Raw genomic sequence first — 20,892 nt, forward strand, 5'->3', positions numbered from 1 at the left:
ATTCAAGGCTTACGTTCAATAAAAAATGTCTACTACAGTGTGATGCTAGATTGATGACCTCTCTTCTAGTCTGGATCAGAGCACAATTATAGCTATAGTTTTGTTTGATTTCAATTACCTGATCCACCCACGGATGTTCCTCACTGTCCTTGATACCATAGCCACCTCTTCTGTCTACGTAATAGCAGTAATTATCAAAACATCTTTAAGTACCAACTTGCTGCCCTATGAGATAAAGACCTTTTTATATTTCATTGATTTATTCATTGATTCATTCACTTATTTACTCAACAAATCCATATATAACTTGTGTGATATTCTCAGCATTCTAGTAAACCCCTTGAGACATAATGGGTTTTAAAATACTTCTATATGTCAATTTTACCTCAATAACATTTAATCTGTGTGACACTGAGCTTATTATGAACTGGGCTGTGTATTAGATTGAGAGGGTACCAATTAAGGGTTCCAGCCCCTTAATAAATAATTGAGTGGTGGATGCTGTTCCACCTTAGTATGAATATTATGCAAGGAATGGGAAAATGGTATGTAAAGTAGACTTCAGGGAGTTGGATGTGCCTGGAATAAAGGAAAAGGCCTCTATCCCAGTAGCTTGAGGCAAAAGTTATGGAGCCCTTGGTCACCTGTGGTGAGAGACAAGTAGGTCTCCCAGCCACCGAATCAGTGTCTAGGACTTTTGCTTTAACTCCCAACTCTGATCTTGCCTTAGGCAGTAACTAACTAGTAATATCATTATGACAGTTATTAGAGAATTGAAGACCCTGAATCATTAAGGTCTTTAATTATCCAAGAATGATTAAAATTGTTCATAGTAAGTTATTCTTCCCCTATCCAGATAAACAGCACCCTCAAGATGAGATAAATCCAGAAGTAATTTCTGATTTGCATTAAAACATTTCTGAGAGGGGATCCTGGGTGTCTCAGTGGTTGACCCTCTGCCTTTGGTTCAGTTCTTGATCCTGGGGTCCTGGGATTGAGTCCCATATTGGGTTTCCCACAAGGAGCCTTCTTATCCCTCTGCCTATGTCTCCGTGTCTCTCATGAATAAATAAAATCTTAAAAAAAAAATAAACCATTCTGAGAACTCCACTAGGGTCCCATGAACTGAATGTCAATCCAAGTTGGATTACTTCTGAATTGTTTGATCTTGTGCAGATCATGTAACTTCTTGGCCCTGCAGTTTCTGTCTATAGAAAACGTATGATAAATCTGGCTCTTCTTAACATTTTGGGTTGTGTTAGTAGCTCCAGTGATCTTAAAGGTATGAGTATTTTAGAATTTGCTCAGCAGTATACAAATACAAGGAATTTTTATTTGAGAGCATCGTAGGCTCTGAAAAAGTCTGCCTTCATACTTAACCTGAAAGCTTATTAACAGTCTCATCTGAAAGTTATTGCAGTAGTAGAAGTATTTTAAGAGTCATATAATAAAAGCGGAAATGAGTGAAATTCATTTTATTATGTAGGAGATGGAATTGCCAATCGACAGGTGAGTTTAACACTCACTCTTTTATTCTTAATAAATCAGCTGTGTATTGACTATAATACCTGTTTACAAAGCTGTTCTAGACTGCTTGGACCCACCTTAAAGAAGACGTTTTGTCTCATAGGTTGAACTGAAGCCCATTGCGCTGTATCAGACATGGGAGCGCATGCTCTACTCAGCGCAGGAGGACAGATATATAAAGGCCAGAGCCTTAGTTTTTGATGTCCCCGTTAATGATCAACAGAACTAAGGTTTTGCAGCATGGAAAGTTTAGCCATATATCCAGAATAAGAATAAAAGCAAAAAAGAAAAAGCAAAACATCCTATTATCTTTGATCAAAAGTTGTTGAGAAATGTTCTGCATCATAAATCTGAACATGATTCTGATCTCCTTTTGTCCCACCCAGCTTTCAAGAAAATTTTTCTGCAGTAAATTTTTATATGTGCTTTATGATGCACAGTTAGGTCAGTTTTCACAAGTGCATGAAATTCTGTAAACGTTGCCACGATTGATCAAGATGCAGAAGACTTCTTACATCCTAAGAAAACTTAATGATGCCCCTTTGTTGTCAAACCCTCTCTCTCTAGTTCTGCCTTTTCTAGTATGCTTTTTCCATTTGTCAGCAAATTATGCCTTTTTATTGCTGGGTAGTATCCCATAGTATGCATTTACCACAGTTTGCTTAGACATTTACCTGTGGATGAGCATTTGGGGTGTTTCCCATTTTTTGTTGTTATGAATAAAGCTGCTATGAACATTCTCATACTCGTTTTGGGTGAACATAAGATTTCATATCTCTTGCCATGAATACCTGGGAGTAGGCTTGTTTGTTCTGATTTGCATTAAAACATTCTGAGAGTAGCACCTGGGTGAGAAGTATATATTTAATATTACCAGAAACTGAAGTACCTGTACCATTTTCTCTTTTCATTTGCAATGCATGAGTTTTCCAGTTGCTCTGCATCCTCTCCAGGATTTGGCACTCATTGTAATAGGTGTGTAGTGGAATCACTTTGTGACTTTATTTTGTCTTTATTTCCCTGATGTGTAATGAGACTGAGCAACCGTTTTTAAAAAAAGGTTTTATTTATTTATTTTAGAGAGAGAGCACATATCGGCAGGGGAGAGGGCCTCAGGGAGATGGAGAAGCAGATTCCTCCCTGAGCAGGTAGTGGGACACAGGGCTTGATGTCTGGACCCTGGGATCAGGACCTCAGCCAAAGGCAAACCCTTAAAAGACCAAGCCACCCAGGTGCCTCTGAGCAACTTTTTGCATGCGTGTTTGCCATTCCACGTATTTCCTTTGATCAAATGTCTCTTTGTGGTTAGCCCATTTTTAGAATTAAATTTTGTTTCTTTATTCTTGCTTTTTGACAGTTATTTATATGTTGTAGACATAATCCTTTGTTAGATATATGACTTGAAATTTTATGCTTTAGGAATGTAGCTCAGCTTGTCCTTTTATCCTAGTAGTGGAGTTTTTTTTTTTTTTAAGATTTTATTTATTTATTCATGAGAGACATACATGAGAGGCAGAGACTTAGGCAGAGGGAGAAGCAGGCTCCATGCAAGGAACCTGATGCAGGACTGGATCCTACGACCCCAGGATCACGCCCTGAGCTGAAGGCCAACTCTCAACCACTGAGCCCCCCAGGCGCCCCAATGGAGTTGCTTTTGAGCAAATAATTTAAATTCTGATGAAGTCAAAATTATCATTACTTTAAATTGGTTGTGATTTTGGTTTCATATCCAGAACTCTGCCAGGTCTAAGCCCAGAATAATTTTGCTCGTATGTTTTCTTCTATTGGTTTTATGCTTCCTCCTTTTACATTTGGGTGTATGATCCATTTTGATTTAATTTTTTGAATAAGATGTAAGCAATAGATTGAGGTTTTATTTTTTCCATATGAATGTTTTAATTGTTCCAGAACCAAGATATGTTGTTAGGTGCATGCATGTTGAGTACGATTGTTTCTTCATGATGATGTGACCCTATAATCATTATGTAATCAATGTCACTCCTTATTCCTTTTTTTTTTTTTTTTTTTTGGGGCAGATACAGGTTTGTTTTATTGAATAACTGATCTGATTAATGCTGAGGCCACTATGTACAGACAAGAGAGAGGGAGTTTTATTTCTTGGTCTCTTCCTGCTTGGACAGAGTCTTGATAATTTCCTCCTTCTTGGCCTGGAGCCGCTCTTCACGGCGCTTGCCAGCCTCCTTGGTCTTAGATCTGCGGGCCTCAGCCTGCTTAGCCAGAAGCTTCTTGTGAGCCTTGTCTGCTTTCAGCTTGTGGATGTGTTCCATGAGAATATGCTTGTTCTTGAACACGTTACCCTTCACTTTCAGGTACAGGCTATGATACATGTGGTGGTCAACCTTAGATTCACGGTATCCCTCTGAGCAGCCTACATAGAATTGTTTTTTTTAATGATTTTATTTATTTATTCATGAGAGACACAGAGAGAAAGAGGCAGAGACACAGGCAGAGGGAGAAGCAGGCTCCATGCAGGGAGCCCTACGTGGGACTCGATCCTGGGTCTCCAGGATCATGCCCTGGGCTGAAGGCAGGCGCTAAACCCCTGAGCCACCCAGGCTGCCCTAGGCTTTTATTTTTAATCCATGTATATCTACTTATTTAACATAGGTGTCTTAGAGAGAACATACAGTTGGGTCTTAAACAGGGCATTCAGGTTTTTTTTTTTTTTTAATGCAGTCTGACAGTGTTTTCATTTGTGCTTTATGCCACTTACATTTTATTTTAATATTTTTTGATTGGGTCTATAATTTTATTCTTTGTTTTCCATTTGTCTCTTTTTTTTCTCTGTGCTTTGTATTGTGCTTTCGTTTTGATTGTTTGAATAGCAATCATTTCATTTTTTTATGTTTTCATTTTTTAAGACGATTTATTCATCCACTTGAGATGGATGAAGGGCAGAGGGAGAGTGTCTTTCAAGCAGACTCCACACTGAGCTCAGAGCCCCAAACAGGGCTCCATCCCATTACCCATGAAATCATGATTTGAACCTAAACTAAGACACTCAACCAATTGAGCCATCCCAGTACCTTTGAATAGCTTTTAGTATTCTATTTTAATTACTTTTCTTTTTCCTATATGCAATCATAATTTATAGTGACTGCTCATATTACTACACATACATATACACACATATATATTTATATTTTTGCATCCTATTTAAATTTGATATTTTACCACTTCAAGTAGAATGTAGAAGCCTTATACACATATATAATTCTTTATCTTGGGACAGCCTCGGTGGCTCAGTGGTTTAGTGCTACCTTCAGCCCAGGGCATGATCTTGGGGTCCCAGGATTGAGTCCCTTCTCGGGTTCCCTAAAGGGAGCCTGCTTCTCCCTCTGCCTATGTCTCTGCCTTTTTTTTTTTTTTTATGATAGTTAGAGAGAGAGAGAGAAAGAGAGAGAGAGAGAGAGAGAGAGAGAAGCAGGCTCCGTGCACCAGGAGCCCGACGTGGGATTCGATCCCGGGTCTCCAGGATCGCGCCCTGGGCCAAAGGCAGGCGCCAAACCGCTGGGCCACCCAGGGATCCCTGTCTCTGCCTTTCTCTCTGTGTCTCTCATGAATAAATAAAATCTTAAAAAAAAAACAAAAAAGAATTCTTTATCTTTCCTCCTTTATGTTAATGTTTCTTTGCCCTGTATGGTTTCTCATGACCCATCCTCTAATCATGCAGATTCTCTTATATCTAATCTCTAGATATTTTCAGTATTTTTATTTATTTTTGATTTTTACCTATTTCATTATCATGTATCTGGATATGGCTTTCTTTTGGTTTATCCTTTTTTTAGTATGCTATACTTTTTGTGTGAATTTATTTCTTTCATCAAATTTGAGATTATAACTACCATTTTATTCAAATGTGTTTTATGTTCCAATCTTTATCTCTTGTCATTCTTGGAGTCCGTTGACACCGTGGCCTTTTGATATTGTCCCACATGTTCTTTGGGCTCTGTCCATTTTGTTAAAATTTTGTTTCTCTTTGTTATTCTGTTTAATTTACCTGAATCTATGCTTATGTTCACCTATTATTTCCTCTGTCATCTCCATTATGCTGTTGAACCCAACCCAGTGAAATTTTTATTTTTTTAAAGATTTTACTTATTTATTCATGAGAGACACACAGAGAGAGGCAGAGACACAGGCAGAGGGAGAAGCAGGCTCCTTGAGGGGAGCCGGATGTGGGATTCAATCTTGGGACTCTGGGACCTTGTCCTGAGCCTGAGGCATAAGCTCAACCACTGAGTCAACCAGGCATCCCCAAAGTTTTATTTTGGACTCTGTTTTTCAGTTGTAAAATTTTATTTGGATCTTTATTATAATATATACCTTTGTTTGCTTAAAACTTTTGGTTTTTGGGAAGCCTTGGTGGCTCAGTGGTTTAGCGTCTGCCTTTGGTTCAGGTCGTGATCCTGGGGTTCTGGGTTGGAGTCCCACATAGGCCTCCCCTCAGGGAACCTGCTTCTCCCTCTGTCTATGTCTCTGCCTCTTTCTGTGTGTATCTCATGAATAAATAAATAAAATCTTTTTTAAAAAATCAGAAGTGTAAAAAAAAAATCAGAAGTTTTTTTTTTTTTTTTTTTTACTTCAAGAGTTTTCTCCTTTCCTTCTTTTGAGTCATTAGATAGAAAAGGGGTTTTAATGCATTTTTGTGATAATTCACGTATCTGGTTTATCTCTGATGTAGCATTTTTTGAATGTCCTTTCCCTTGAGAATTGGTTAGATTTTCCGTGTTTTCTTCATGTCAAGTCATTTTGGATTGCATTCTGGGAGTTATGATTTTTATGTTAGGAGAGAGTGGGTTATCACAATCCATTTGAGATAATTGATATTGTTATTTTAGTATCTAGTCAACATAATTATGTTCAGACTCTAAGTTCTAACTTGCTTTTTTTGTGATGTGGTTTGAAGTGATGCGGTTTGGAGCTGATGGCCAAGGAAGAAATCTTGAGATGTCTCCCATGCAAAAAATTGATTTTATTAATGCCTGGGCACAGGACCTGTGGGCAGAAAGTAGCTGCACTGGGTTGTGTCCTTTGATTGATTGTGTACTTCAAGTTGGGAGGGTTTAGGGACAGCACAAGCCTACAAGGTATTTAGGAAACAAGATTTCCAGGATCCTGAGGGGGCTAGCTCCTGTTAGGAAAAGGTCATGTATTACTGTTGAGTAAAAACTCAGTCATGAGATACTTCAGATCTATATTGGTGTGCTATTAGCTTGGAGGATGATTACTAACATGTGTCTTGGGGGGTAGAGATAAAGGAAGTTTCCAGAGGAATTTTTATATGTTAAAGAAGACTTATGGGATCCTGGGGCGATCTGGCAGGGGTATTGTCAAGCTAAGATTGCTTTTTGCCCTTAGCAAAGTGTCAACATCCAGGCAGCTGAGCTCCCAGTGGAAGGTCACTCTAACTGTTTCAAGGACTTGTCAATGGGCTGTAGGCAGTAAGGACATTTTTTTTCTTTTGCCTTTGTTTCCCACATCATATGCATAGTAGTTTCAATGTCAGTTTATTTGTGCAAACCTTTACTATGCTGTTTGAATTTGAATGTCATATGTAGTACTTAGCAGTTACTCTGGGAATTGAGTGGTGGTTTATTTATTTTCAATTTTTAAATTTTTTTGAGTGGTGGTTTATATCATATTTCAGTTCTCACACCCTTGTCTATGTTTCTTTTTTAATATTTTATTTATTTATTCATGAGAAACACACACAGAGAGAGGCAGAGACACAGGCAGAGGGAGAAGCAGGCTCCATGCAGGGAAGCCTGATGTGGGACTCGATCCAGGGGCCTCCAGGATCACACCCCGAGCCAAAGGCAGACGCCTAACCGCTGAGCCACCCAGGCATCCCTCTATGTTTTTTTGTCTGTTCTGGATGCACAGACTGGCGTGAGCCTTTTATGTTTTTATTCTATTCATATTTAAGATGTTGGTGTAGACTTAGTGGACTTAGAATCAAATTGTCAAGAGATTGACAAGAGAAAATCAATCATATGTCTATGTATGGGAATTTACACAGACATATAATTCCAAAGACCATGAGACAACATGAAGTTTATATGAAGAGGGATAGGAGTCTGAGGATACAAAGGGGAGATGGCCATTAGGAGGAAGGTGAAAGGAGATGTTTGGAAAAACAAGGTTGCTCTATTATGTAGGTAAGTTTCTTAGGTAGAGGGGAGTCTCAGTTAATAATTCTCTTCCTGGTACAGGCTTTCCTTTCCAGTCTAAACTTAGGCAGTTGAGGGGAAGGCAGAGAGCTTTTCCTGCATCTGTTGGGTTTCTATTACTTTTAGCTCAAAATTGTCTTTATGCCAAAGTGGCCAATATTCCGGAAACCTGACCTGGGTACCCCCTGCATTTTCTTCCTCTGAAACTTCCTTCAAGTTTCACACATTAAAAGTGGAGCTAATAAATGGTTCCGTCTTTTTTCTTTTTTCTTTCTTTCTTTCTTTCTTTCTTTCTTTCTTTCTTTCTTTCTTTCTTTCTTTCTTTTCTTTCTTCTTTCTTTCTTTCTTTTCTTTCTTTCTTTCTTTCTTTCTTTCTTTCTTTCTTCTTTCTTTCTTTCTTTCTTTCTTTCTTTCTTTCTTTCTTTCTTCTCTTTCTTTTTTTTTTAGATTTATTTATGTATTTATTCATGAGAGACACAGAGAGAGAGAGGCAGAGAGAGAAGCAGTTTCCCTGTGGGGAGTCGGATGCGGGACTGGATCCCGGGATTCCGGGATCACGCCCTGAGCCAAAGGCAGGCACTCAACCACTAAGCCACCCAGGAGTCCCTCTTCTTTTTTTCTTTTAAAGATTTTATTTATTCACGAGAGAGAGAGAGAGAGAGAGACTGAGAGAGAGAGCACGAGCAGAGAGGAGGGGCAGAGGGAGAAGGAGAAGCTGACTTTACTGCAGAGCAGGGAGCCTGTCCTGGGTGGGGCTGATCCCAGGACTCTAGGCAAGTTGCCTGACCAATTGAACCCCCCCAGGGCCCCAAATTGTTCCATCTTATGGAACCAGGCTTAGTTCTCATGTTGGGTGAGTTCAGTTAAAATCATTTCAGGAAGTGGTTATGCAGATATATTTTCAGAGATAGGCCTGTGGTTTAAGAAATCGGGTACTAAACAGGAAGCATTTCTCTAGAAACAAATGAAACAAACAATGGTTAATGATTAGGTTCAAAATATAAATCAGTTTCTGATTTCTGAAGAATGCCTGTGGAGAAGATGTCTGGAATTCAACATTGAAGTATTTTCAGATAGAGGGAGACCAGGCAGTGGCAGTATGATAGATTTTCCTAGTTGGTAGCTCAAATGTCTCTGGTGAACTTTCAATGGCCCACACAGCAACAGGCATGAATACTGTCTCTACATGAGCTATTGTGATTATTTCTTTGAAGTTTACCTCAAGTTGTTCATATTTATTTTGCAGGGCTTCAGGAAAAAGGGCAGTTTTTGTTCTCAAATGAATCCAACTCAGAAAGGTAGGAAAAAAAATCAATAAATGTTGTTTTGAGAGTGGTAGTCAGGGACAAGAGGATCTACTCTAGTTTATCATAAACAGTATTAGAATCTAATATTTACTCAAGTATGTTGTTTAAACCATTTTTTTATTTTTATTTTTATTTATTTATTTATTTTTTTAAAGATTTTATTTATTCATGATAGAGAGAGAGAGGCAGAGACACAGGCAGAGGGAGAAGCAGGCTCCATGCACCGGGAGCCCGACGTGGGATTCGATCCCGGGTCTCCAGGATCGCGGCCTGGGCCAAAGGCAGGCGCCAAACCGCTGCGCCACCCAGGGATCCCTAAACCATTTTTTTAAATGAATTTATTTTTTATTGGTGTTCAATTTACCAACACACAGAATAACACCCAGTGCTCATCTCGTCAAGTGCCCCCCTCAGTGCCCGTCACCCATTCACCCCCACCCCCCGCCCTCCTCCCCTTCCACCACCCCTAGTTCGTTTCCCAGAGTTAGGAGTCTTTATGTTCTGTCTCCCTTTCTGATATTTCCCACACATTTCTTCTCCCTTCCCTTATATTCCCTTTCACTATTATTTATATTCCTCAAATGAATGAGACCATATAATGTCTGTCCTTCTCCGATTGACTTACTTCACTCAGCTGTTTAAACCATTTTTGTTCTGTATAATCACCCTCATTTTTTTTTTTATCAAAGGTAGCCAAATTAACATTTGTTTGCAAAATAAATTTAGTCTTATTTACACAAACAGAGCACGAATAGTCTTTGGCCACAAAGGTTCTTTTAAATCTGTTTTGCTTGACCTTTTTATATGGAATTTCTAGATTGAACTTTTAATAGCCTCTCTAGGCTATAAGCCAAACCAAAACTTGTACCAAATTCTTAACTGGATTTTGCCTGGAATAATTCTAGATTTGGGTGATTTCCTCTCTTTTCTAGGTCTCCCAAATATCCTGATATTCTTGAACCTGCTAGGATGTATCCTCCTTTACTCACCAGCTAAGGCTACTGGAAGCTTTGTAAGGAAAGTTTGAGGCCAACATGTATAAGGGGCTCTACTGGCTCCATAAAGTCTACCTGAGTTCCTTAAATCTGATTGTATCTGAGTCTATGCATATTTCAAATATGACATTCCAGTTAAAGCCCGATTAATATAACCAGTGATTCCAATTGTACCTGTTAGAAGGAAAACAAATTCTTATTGATCTTGTGTAAATATATAGCCATAAAAATATAACAATGCTTAGCCTTTTAATTCTGGAGGGTTCAGATAAAAGTTTTAATTCTGCTTACGGTTGTATGATTTATCGAAATTGGAATTGCTTAGGTAGCTTAACAAAAAAGATTACCTTCGACCTGAAAAAACAAAACATTTAAAAACCTAGGCATCTTTAAAGAAAGTCATAAAAATTATTATCTTCTTCAGTTCATTCAATCTCATTAATTTTTATTTTGCCTTAATCCATTTTATTCTGCTGGTTTTTGAAATTTTTACCTAATTCAGTTTGATGATCCTGTGGTCACCAGAAACCGTACTCAAGAGTTCTTTCTGTGAGTCTCACTGAAGAGGAAACACATTTGCAATAGCATTAGTGTAAAACCATAATTGTAAATGGCAAGAATTAAAAATGACCATTGTTGAAATTTTGGTTAGAGTTCATTATGATGAAATTGGCAAGGAAATTTGGTTATTTCTATGACATATAACACCTCAAGATAATAAAATATGCCACGACGTCAGATTTTTAGAGCTATTAAACAAATCTTTCTTTCTTTCTTTCTTTCTTTCTTTCTTTCTTTCTTTCTTTCTTTCTCTTTCTTCTTTCTTTCTTCTTTCTTTCTTTTTTTCCTTCCTTCCTTCCTTCCTTCCTTCCTTCCTTCCTTCCTTCCTTCCTTCCTTCTTTCCTTCCTTCCTTCCTTCTATATTTAAGATTTTATTTATTTATTCATGAGAATAAATGGAGAAGTGGAGAAGTAGGCTCCCCGCAGGGAGCCTGATTGGGACTCCATCCTGGGATCTCGGGATCAGGACCAGAGCCAAAGGCAGATGCGCAACCACAGCTACGCAGGTGCCCCCCTATTAAACAATTTTATTTTATTTTATTTTTTTAAAGATTTCATTTATTCATTCATGAGAGACACACAGAGAGAGACACAGGCAGAGACACAGGCAGAGGGAGAAGCAGGCTCCACGCAAGGAGCCCGACGTGGGACTCTATCCCAGGTCTCCAGGATCACACCCTGGGCTGCAGGCGGCGCTAAACCGCTGAGTCACCCGGGCTGTACTATTAAACAATTTTAGAACACTTAATTACAATCTACACAAATATAATCTATCGAGGTTTAGTATCACTTATTTGCTTCCTATTGTTTTATTTTTAAATTTATTATTTTTTATTTTTAGATTTTTAAAATTTTATTTATTTATTCATGAGAAACACAGAGAGAGGGGCAGAGACCCAGGCAGAGGGAGAAGCAGGCTCCATGCCGGGAACCCGTCGTGGGACTTGATCCCGGGTCCCCAGGATCACACCCCGGGCTGAAGACGGTGCCAAACCGCTGAGCTACCAGGGCTGCTCGCTTCTTAATTTTTTTTTTTTAAAGGATTTTATGCATTTATTTGATAGAGCAAAAGAGCACAAGCAAGTGGGTGGGGGTAGGGCCAAGGGAGAAGGAGAAGCAGGCTCCCTGCTCAGTGGAAGCCCTATTCTGGGAGATCCCAGGACCTGAGATCTGGACCTGAGCAGAAGGCAGTTAACCCTCTGAGCCAACCAGGCACCTCTCCCTAATTCTTTATACATTTAAGAGTGGTTCTTAGGTCTTAGGGAAGATGGAAGTGGCAGAAAATTTACATTACAAAGGCAGAACAAATATGCACTTCTCTCCAACATGGATATTTGATGCCTATTTGTCTGTTATGAAAGGTGCTAGAGTCTGAGCTCAAAAGCCATTTTAGCAGTTTAAATTTTAAAAGAAAGAAAACCTCATTTTCCTTTTTATTTTTTTGGTTTCAGGCAGTTGTGGGATGTTTTCATTTTAAAGACATAAGATTGATAATTTCAAGGGACAGAAAGAATACAAAACGATTTATTTCAATGTTTCAAGGTTATTGTAATTTAAAATTCACCTCCCTTTCTCCTAAGTACAGGACATTATGTCCCAATATCTTGATCTCTTACAATATTCAGAAAATTTCAGTCGTAGGTTTTGACTGGTTTCTAGAGTCGCATTTCTGCTTTTGTAAAGATTTTAAGACACAGAGTTGTTTTTAATTCCCCAAAGAACTAGATTACAGCGTAAATATTAAGTACGTAGCCTGCCTTTTATTTTTTTAATAATAAATTTATTTTTTATTGGTGTTCAATTTGTAAACATACAGAATAACACCCAGTGCTCATCCCGTCAAGTGCCCCCCTCAGTGCCAGCCACCCAGTCACCCCCACCCCCTGCCCTCCTCCCCTTCCACCACCCCTAGTTCGTTTCCCAGAGTTAGGAGTCTTTATGTTCTGTCTCCCTTTCTGATATTTCCCACACACTTCTTCTCCCTTCCCTTATATTCCCTTTCACTATTATTTATATTCCCCACATGAATGAGAACATATAATGTTTGTCCTTCTCCGATTGACTTATTTCACTCAGCTTAATACCCTCCAGTTCCATCCACGTTGAAGCAAATGGTGGGTATTTGTCGTTTCTAATGGCTGAGGAATATTCCATTGTATACATAGACCACATCTTCTGTATCCATTCATCTTTCGATGGACACCGAGGCTCCTTCCATAGTTTATAGCCTGCCTTTTAAAGTAAATTAGCTTCTTTATATTATGGTGAACTTCAACAGAAATTGTAATTCAAAAGGTTTTTACCTGTATAAAATATTTTAATTAAAATCTTCATATTCTATCTTGGGTTCCATTAGTAGGATGGACTGGGAGAAATTTTGGTCTCCCTTTCCTCTATATAGGGAAAGTAGTGAATGAGTTATTAACCTTTTGAATTTCTCTCTAAACTTCCTAGGATATTTTTAATGTGAAGGTAAAAGGGCTTTATTAAAGATTTTGCTGCTATCTGGGAGACATGAATTCTTTTCTAGTAGGGGTCAGGGGTACACCAGGACACTGGCAGGGGACACTGGCACAGCTGGATTACTAATCCCTAGAAGTTAGGAGCAAAGCCAGCTTTATTTTCATCTTCAGGTGCTTTGTTAAATGTATTCCTGTCTTTCAACATCTACATGAGCAACATGTACACTTTGAACCTAGAGATTAGGTCTGAGTGCTCTTTGTAAATCTTATTGGAAAAGGTAAATTAAAATGGGCAAATGAGGCCAGATTTTAAGGGAAATTTGCATTGCATGTCAATATTTGTTTATATGTCTTAAGTCTGCTTTTTGTGATTTTGTCTTGTCAAGGTAGTTTCTAAGGGTAGCCATTATACTAAAAAGACAGTGGAGAACTCTCTATAAAGAATATTTTTCTTTTCATTATAGCCAAATTGAAGGATCATCATCTTGGCCATTGACCAGTAGGATCTAATCAACTCAAACCACTAAGCCCTAATGGGTTACCCCAAAATGTAAGATGTAATCAAAGAGCGCATAGGTGACATACTTCTCTATGATCTAAAAATTTACTCCCGAAATTAGTCTAAGAAAGCATGGACCTTCGTTTCACAAGTAGTAAGGATGGTGTCATGAAATCAATTTTTCAATGTCCCACAAAATTGTGAGATGTTGTTCTGAAGAAAAGATAAACCACAGCTGTGTTTTTGGTTTCAAAGGGGAAAAACACTTTATTGATATCATAAAAATCTAATTAAACAGAAAGATGAAAAGGGAAATGTATACATAGAGGAGGGTGATAGTAAGTGGTAAAGGAGAATAAGAAAGGGTTATATGAAATCGGGTACTTACAACATCCAGCCTCAGTAGCTGGGGAAACCCTGTGGAGACAGCCATCCTGGTCAAGGAGCATCCTTCCCTCAGGTGAGACTTTCAACTGACCATCCCCCTAAGGGCCATATTTATAGGGCAAAAGAAAGGATCTGAACTTAAACATTTGTTTGCCAGTGTGATGTTTGGAGCGAGCTACATTTCTATATTATCATGTCTTTACATCTTTAAGGAGCCTGGGCTATATGTGCTTGCCTCCCCTCTGGGATTCCATCCTAGGTGGTCAGTCCAGCCCAGGGCAGGAGGGGATATGTAAGCAAGAATTGCAGCTCTTGGCCTTTAGACAGGAAGGGCCATTTCTGACCTGCACGCCAGTTAATGTCAACTGACTAGGCTCTTGAGGTCACTTATGCAGCATAAGTCTCACAAACAACATTCTTTGGCTTGCCTGTGTCCCTGCACATTGGAGTGGTCAGTTATGCAGGACAAATCACAGAAATCTCCATCCATAAGATACAGAAGCCTCTAGGCACAGACCGCTCATCTTTTTACAGTGGGTGGGGGACACTGGAATGGGATTTTACAGCACTAACAAGCAACAAAAGTTGACATGACATGGGTTTCTCCGGGCTGGAAACTTTCATGACAAACACCCTTGGGAGCTGACATTATTAGACAGAGATAGAGGGCAGCCCGGGTGGCCCAGCGGTTTAGCGCCGCCTTCAGCCCAGGGTGTGATCCTGGGGATGCGGGATCGTGTCCCACATCATGCTCCCTGAATGCAACCTGCTTCTCCCTCTGCCTGTGTTTCTGCCTCTCTCTCTCTCTCTCTCTGTGAGTCTGTCATGAATAAATAAAATCTTTAAAAAAAAAAACAATAAAACTTATTTATTAAAAAAAAAGACAGAGATAGAGAATCAGAGTCAGATCCCCAGTCTATTTGACTATGAAAGTACATTCCAGGAAGTGCACCCTCTGATGGGAGAGACCAAAGAGAATATTCTCACTGATCATAAAGCCATGCTCTTAGGACACAAAATAAGAGGAGAGGAAAAATATGTACACATTAATGGTCTTGACCAAGTTTTGGGACTCTTGGAGCCACACTGATACCTAAGAGCAATGTGCAGTGGGGTTCTAGATTGTTTTTTATGTGTCCCTTGGTGTATGGAAGTTTTCATGAGGATGGCAGATGACCTCGTGTCAATCTAAACATTACCTTGTCCAAGTTATCATATTGTGGTAGTCTTTTTGATGTGGCAAGTGCTCCAACATAATTTAAGTTCTCCACTTCTGCCTAACATTTTGCAGTTTTGGCTTCTGAGATGTTCCTTAGCAACAGCTTTTTACCTCACGTGCACAAGAAAAGATACAGAGAAAATAATACAAAGATCATATCTAAGATGAAATGGATCCATAACCTGAGTACTTCACCAAATTTAACCTAAGTGTTGTTAGGTTCCTGCGAGTAGTTCTACAGATAATTTTTCATGCTAATCAAAGTGTAGAAAGAGAGTACAAGGACTCCCGACATCTTACTCCACTGGACTCTCTAGATAGAGACTCTGTACAGCTGACATGGTAAGAAATCTTATCTTTTGCTGACTGCTTGTTAGATATTCCAGAGATCTCTTAGCTGTAGTATTGTTCAGAACTCGTGGTGTCTTGTGAATTAAAGTGCGCTACTGATTATGCCAACTGTTGGGGTGGAACAATTTTTCTGCCCTATCATTCTTCTAGCTTGACTAAGAAACAAATTGTTATGAAACAAATTAAGAGAATAAAATGCAATCTAATAGGGTTACCTACGGGAAATCAACAGGGACCTAGAATTCTAAAGATAGTGAGGCAGCATGAAGCTCATATGAACTAAGGAGAGGGGTAAGGTCTGAGGATACAATGGGGAGAAGGCCATTAGCAGGAAGGTGAAATATGTTTTGAAAAACAAGGTTGTCCTAGCATCCAGATAATTCTCTTTAGTAAAGGGGAGTCTTTGCTAATAGCTGTCTTCCTGGTATAGGATCTCCTTTGCCTTGCACATTTAGGCAGGTGAGGAGAAGACAGAGAGCTTTTTCTGCATCTGCTGGATTTTGATTAGTTTGAGCTGAAAATAATCTTTATTATAAAGTAGCTCTTCCCAGGCAGCTTGCCTTTGCCCCCACGTTGCGATTTTTTAAATTCTGTCTTCCCTTAGGATTCTTACCATGTTCTCCAGCACCCGGGGGACTCTTACCCCTGATTCCCCTGGCCGGAGAGACAGGTTTCTTTTCATATTTTAGACCTTCTCATAAGATTTTATTTCATTTTCATTTTATCTTTTTATTTTATTTATGAATGAGACAACTTACTAACCCAGCATTTGTTCTGATGCTTCTTGTTGGCAGCTGCCACCTGTCCGGCGATTCGGTCCAGATCCCGCGGTCCCTCAGGTGTCAGTTTGCGGCCCCGGTCTTGGTCCTTTCGCACCATTTTCAGCCCCTCTAGGGCTTGGAGGGCCCTGCAGGCCACGCTCGGAGCCTCTGCTGACGTGGCTGGGCCTCACCCCGTTCCTCTGACCTCCTGGTGGATCTTGTTCTCGGAGCCGACCCCAGCGCCGCCCCGGAGGTACAGGAGCCGTGTGTAGAACCACTTCTCATCGCAGGGAGCAAGCTCTTGATGCTTGGCCAGCTTGACCCTATCCACCCATTCAAGGGCTTTCAGCTTCCCAGACTTTTTTATTTTATTTATTTATTTATTTTTTAAAGATTTTATTTATTTATTCATGAGAGACACAGGGAGAGAGAGAGGCAGAGACACAGACAGAGAGAGAAGCAGGCTCCACGCAGGGAGCTTGGTGTGGGACTCGATCCCGGGTCTCCAGGATCACCCCCTAGGCGAAAGGTGGCACCGACCCGCTGAGCCACCCGGGCTGCCCTTTCCCAGCCTTTTTGAGGAAGGCTGCCAGAGCTCTGACGAACTCCTGCTGGCTCACATCTTTTACAGTAACTCCAGGCATCCTGTGGCCTCCGCGCTGCCAGCCAGGGGAAAGCTTCTCATTAGATTTTATTTTATTTATTTATTTTATTTTATTTTTTTAATTGGAGTTCAATTTGCCAACATATAGCATGACACCCAGTGCTCATCCCATCAAGTGCCCCCCTCAGTGCCCGTCACCCAGTCACTCCAACCCCCCGCCCACCTACCCTTCCACCACCCCTAGTTCGTTTCCCAGAGTTAGGTGTCTCTCATGTTCTGTCACCCTCACTGATAGTTCCCACTCATTTCTCTCCTTTCCCCTTTATTCCCTTTCACTATTTTTTATATTCCCCAAATGAATGAGACCCTATAATGTTTGTCCTTCTCCAATTGACTTACTTCACTCAGCATAATACCCTCCAGATCCATCCACGTTGAAGCAAATGGTGGGTATTCGTCGTTTCTAATGGCTGAGGAATATTCCATTGTATACATAGACCACATCTTCTTTATCCATTCATCTTTCAATGGACACTGAGGCTCCTTCCACAGTTTGGCTATTGTGGTCATTGCTGCTATAAACATTGGGGTGCAGGTGTCTCGGTTTTTCACTGCATCTGTATCTTTGGGGTAAATCTCCAGCAGTGCAATTGCTGGGTCTCATAAGATTTTAAATGGTGGGACTGCTTCTACCACAGCAGTGCAATATAAGGTTTAGGGATGTCCTCAAAGTCATGATGATGTAGTTTCAGAATATAGGTGAGGTTTGGCCGGGTGAGGTTGGGAGTTGGTGGCCAAGAAAGAATTCTTGAGATGTCTTTAGTGCAAAATGGTGGTTCTATAAAACACGTGGACAGGACCTGTGGAGAAAAAAGAGCTGCTGCCCTGGGGTTGTGAGAGGTGGCTGCTATATGCTTGGGAGATTGGGGGCATGAGGAAAAGGGAGATTTTCAAAAGAACTTTTGCATGCTGTAAAGGACCTACAAGATATCAGAGTCCTTGCCATTGTCAAGTTAAGGTTGTTTTCCCCTATAGTAAAGTATTAACATTAAGACAATAATATCCTGGAGGAATGTTACAATCTACTTATGGCAATTTCTTGTCAAAGGGCTATAGGTTATAAGGAAATTGTATTTTATTTGCATTCACTTCTACTTTTGTTTCTCACATTGCCATGGATGGGTTGGTGATGTTAGGGCTCCAAGAAATTGAGTTTATGGGTCTCTGGAAGTTAGGCTATTATCAATAGAATGCTTTTTTCTTGTAAAAATGAACATCACTAAGACATTTGTAACTGAAGGAGACTCAGGCCTTGCTGGATTGTGATCTCTATCAGTTTACCATTTGCTTTTCCTTTCCCTTAGCTTCAGGGCAACCAGGAGTGCCTCAGGAATGTCACATAGGTCCCACCTGGGAGTGGGGGGAGGGAGGTTTCAGGATGTCTGCTTGTGCTTTGTGCTCAGCTTGCCTTCTGTTCCCTCATCAATGGTAAGACAGAAAAGGAAGACAAAATGTAGCAAAATGATGGGGATGGAAATAATAATGAAATACCACTATACACCTATTAGAATGACTATAATCCAAAAAACTGACAATACTAACTGCTGGTGAGAATGCAGAACAACAAGAACTCTCATTATTTCTAGTGGGAGTGCGAAATGATAACAATGTGGAAGACAGGTCGACAATTTCTTTTTTTTTTTTCAGTTTCTTTCAAACTATACTTAGCCTACTATGTAATCCAGCAATCATGGTCCTTGGCATTTTCCCAAATGAGTTGAAAACTTATGTCTATAGAAAACTGCACATAAATGTTATAGCAGCCTTATTCATAATTACCAAAATGTGGAAGCAACCAAAATGCCTTTCAGTAGGTGGGTCAATAAATAAACTGTCATCCTAAACTATACAATATAATATAATTGAGTGATGAAAAAATGAGCAATCAAGTCTGAAAGGTATGGAGGAACGTTAAATACATGTTGTTAAGTGAATGAATCCAATCTGAAAAGAATACTTACTGATTCCAATTATATAATATTTTCTGGAAAAGTCAAAAGTATCGAATTGGTAAGAGAGATAATGTTTGGCAGAAGATCGTGGGAAGGGTTGAGGGTCAAAATACTAGATTTGTTTAGAGTACGAAACTATTCAACATGATGCTGTAATGATTGCTGAATGACAGTATGCATTCACCAAAACCCAGAAAACTTCGCAGTAAAGAGCAAATCATTATGTTGGAAATTTAAAAATGATTTAGAGACCTGGGAGATCTCAGGAAGCACTGGAGTATAACGAAAGAATTCGAATGTATCACAAATGTGTGAAACAAGGGAACAGAGTGGAAGAACAAGGTGTTTACCTAGTAATTTTGAAAAAGGTTGGCGACTGTAAGACTAAGCATTGTACTTTAGTTGATAAAATTGTTTCCTATGGTGGATAGGTTGACCATTTTGAAACCACTATACAGGTATACTGGAGTGGAACAGTTAACTAAGTAAATTGGTTGCAGATGGTAGGAGCCAGTTTTCTCAATGTTGCAGTGGAAGGTTACAGAGAAATAAGGGAGGGAGCTGGGATTGGTTCATCTTTTAATGGTTTAGAGTTGGAGACATTAGTTTGAACTCCTATTTCACTTAATATAGATATAAATGGATCTATTTATCTATCTATCTATCTATCATCTATCATCTATCTATCTCTGGAGAGACTTACATACCTGAATTAGTATACACACATGTATTTTTTCCCCCTCTTTCAGTGGAGAAAGCAAAGAAGTAAGAACAATTAAGTATCAATGACATTGTCTAGCATCCAGATCTTGGTTTCTAATGCCATTCTCAAATAAAAGAAACCGGTGGTCCTTTGAGAAAAGACTGATTGACTGTAGTAGTGGGGCAGAAAATTTATAAAATGAACCTGAAAAAAAATGAGCTTCTACCATCTTGTAATGCCTGAAAATAAAAAAAAAAGTGCTCTTCTCCAAAAATTAAAAGATCTGATATGCAATGTTGGGTTATGTCAAAGGATATCAGGAACCAAGTGGAGGAGCTTCTAAATGTGAAAGTTGAAAAAAAAATTAATACAATAACTAAAATAACATTACATTATACCTTAAAGTATAAAATAAATATCCATGAGTAAAAATGATACAAATAAATGGTTGAAGAAAGAGCAAGAACAGAATAATCTCCCATGGAGAAAAAAAATTCCAAATAGTTTAGTTACTCTATCCCAAAAGAGGTGATAGTCTGTCCTTAAGGAGGTAGAGAATAATTCTTTTATTAAGTTTGGGCTGCATATAGTGACTATTTTCTGAAGAGTGCATTATGGGAAGGGAAACAATAATTAGCTCACCATTGAGAAACCTGAAAAGAACACCTCAAGCCAAGTGATGAAGGTTAACATCAACAGTGGTAAGACGTGTTGATTGCCTGATTCCTTGATATGATGGTGTGTGAATAGCTTCTTACTCTTGTGATCTTCTTCCTCAAAACATGTTACATCACAATAATCATAATTACAACATCAGATAAGTCCCAATTGAAGGAAATTTTATAAAATACCTTGCCACTACTTCCTTATGTCTGTCAAGGCATTCAGAAATGAGAAATGTCTAAGAAACTCACAGAGAAGTACCTGAGGAGACGTGATATCTCAATGAAATGTACTATCATGTATGAGATCCTTGAACAGAAAAAGTCATTGGGGGAAAAGTGAGGAAATCTAAATAGTATGGACTTTATTTAATATAATGTACCAATATTGGTTAATTATTATGGCAAATGTTACATGGTAGTATAAGTTGTTGATAATTGAGTTGGTGTCAGTATAGGGGTATTCTTTGTACTACCTTTAGAGGAATCCTATTATCTAAACAATCCTATGATAGTTTATTTAAAACTCTTTTTAGAAAAGGATGTGGTTATTCCAGATTCTTCACCTTTTCCACTGGCCTCCCAAACATGTCCTCTGACTATAAATGAGGAGTTACTCCTGGATTTCTTGTGTACAATGCTAATTAT

The 20,892-nt window shown here is 39.2% G+C and overlaps 1 protein-coding gene and 1 pseudogene across 1 annotated transcript; both read right to left on the reverse strand.

Moving 5' to 3' along the window:
* Positions 1 to 3,600: 3,600 nt before the first annotated feature.
* LOC125754726 (60S ribosomal protein L19-like) lies at positions 3,601 to 13,978 on the reverse strand. Its single transcript, XM_049107839.1, has 3 exons — positions 13,934 to 13,978; positions 10,371 to 10,377; positions 3,601 to 3,916 (listed from the first exon to the last, which is right to left on the reverse strand). Exons 1-3 carry the CDS (start codon positions 13,976 to 13,978, stop codon positions 3,639 to 3,641), a joined length of 330 nt encoding a protein of 109 aa, XP_048963796.1. The 3' UTR covers positions 3,601 to 3,638.
* A 2,281-nt stretch (positions 13,979 to 16,259) lies between these two features.
* LOC112649137 (40S ribosomal protein S19-like) lies at positions 16,260 to 16,933 on the reverse strand (annotated as a pseudogene).
* Between the last annotated feature and the right edge of the window lie 3,959 nt (positions 16,934 to 20,892).

This window comes from Canis lupus, chromosome X (genome assembly GCF_003254725.2).
Source record: "Canis lupus dingo isolate Sandy chromosome X, ASM325472v2, whole genome shotgun sequence".
NCBI lineage: Eukaryota > Metazoa > Chordata > Mammalia > Carnivora > Canidae > Canis > Canis lupus.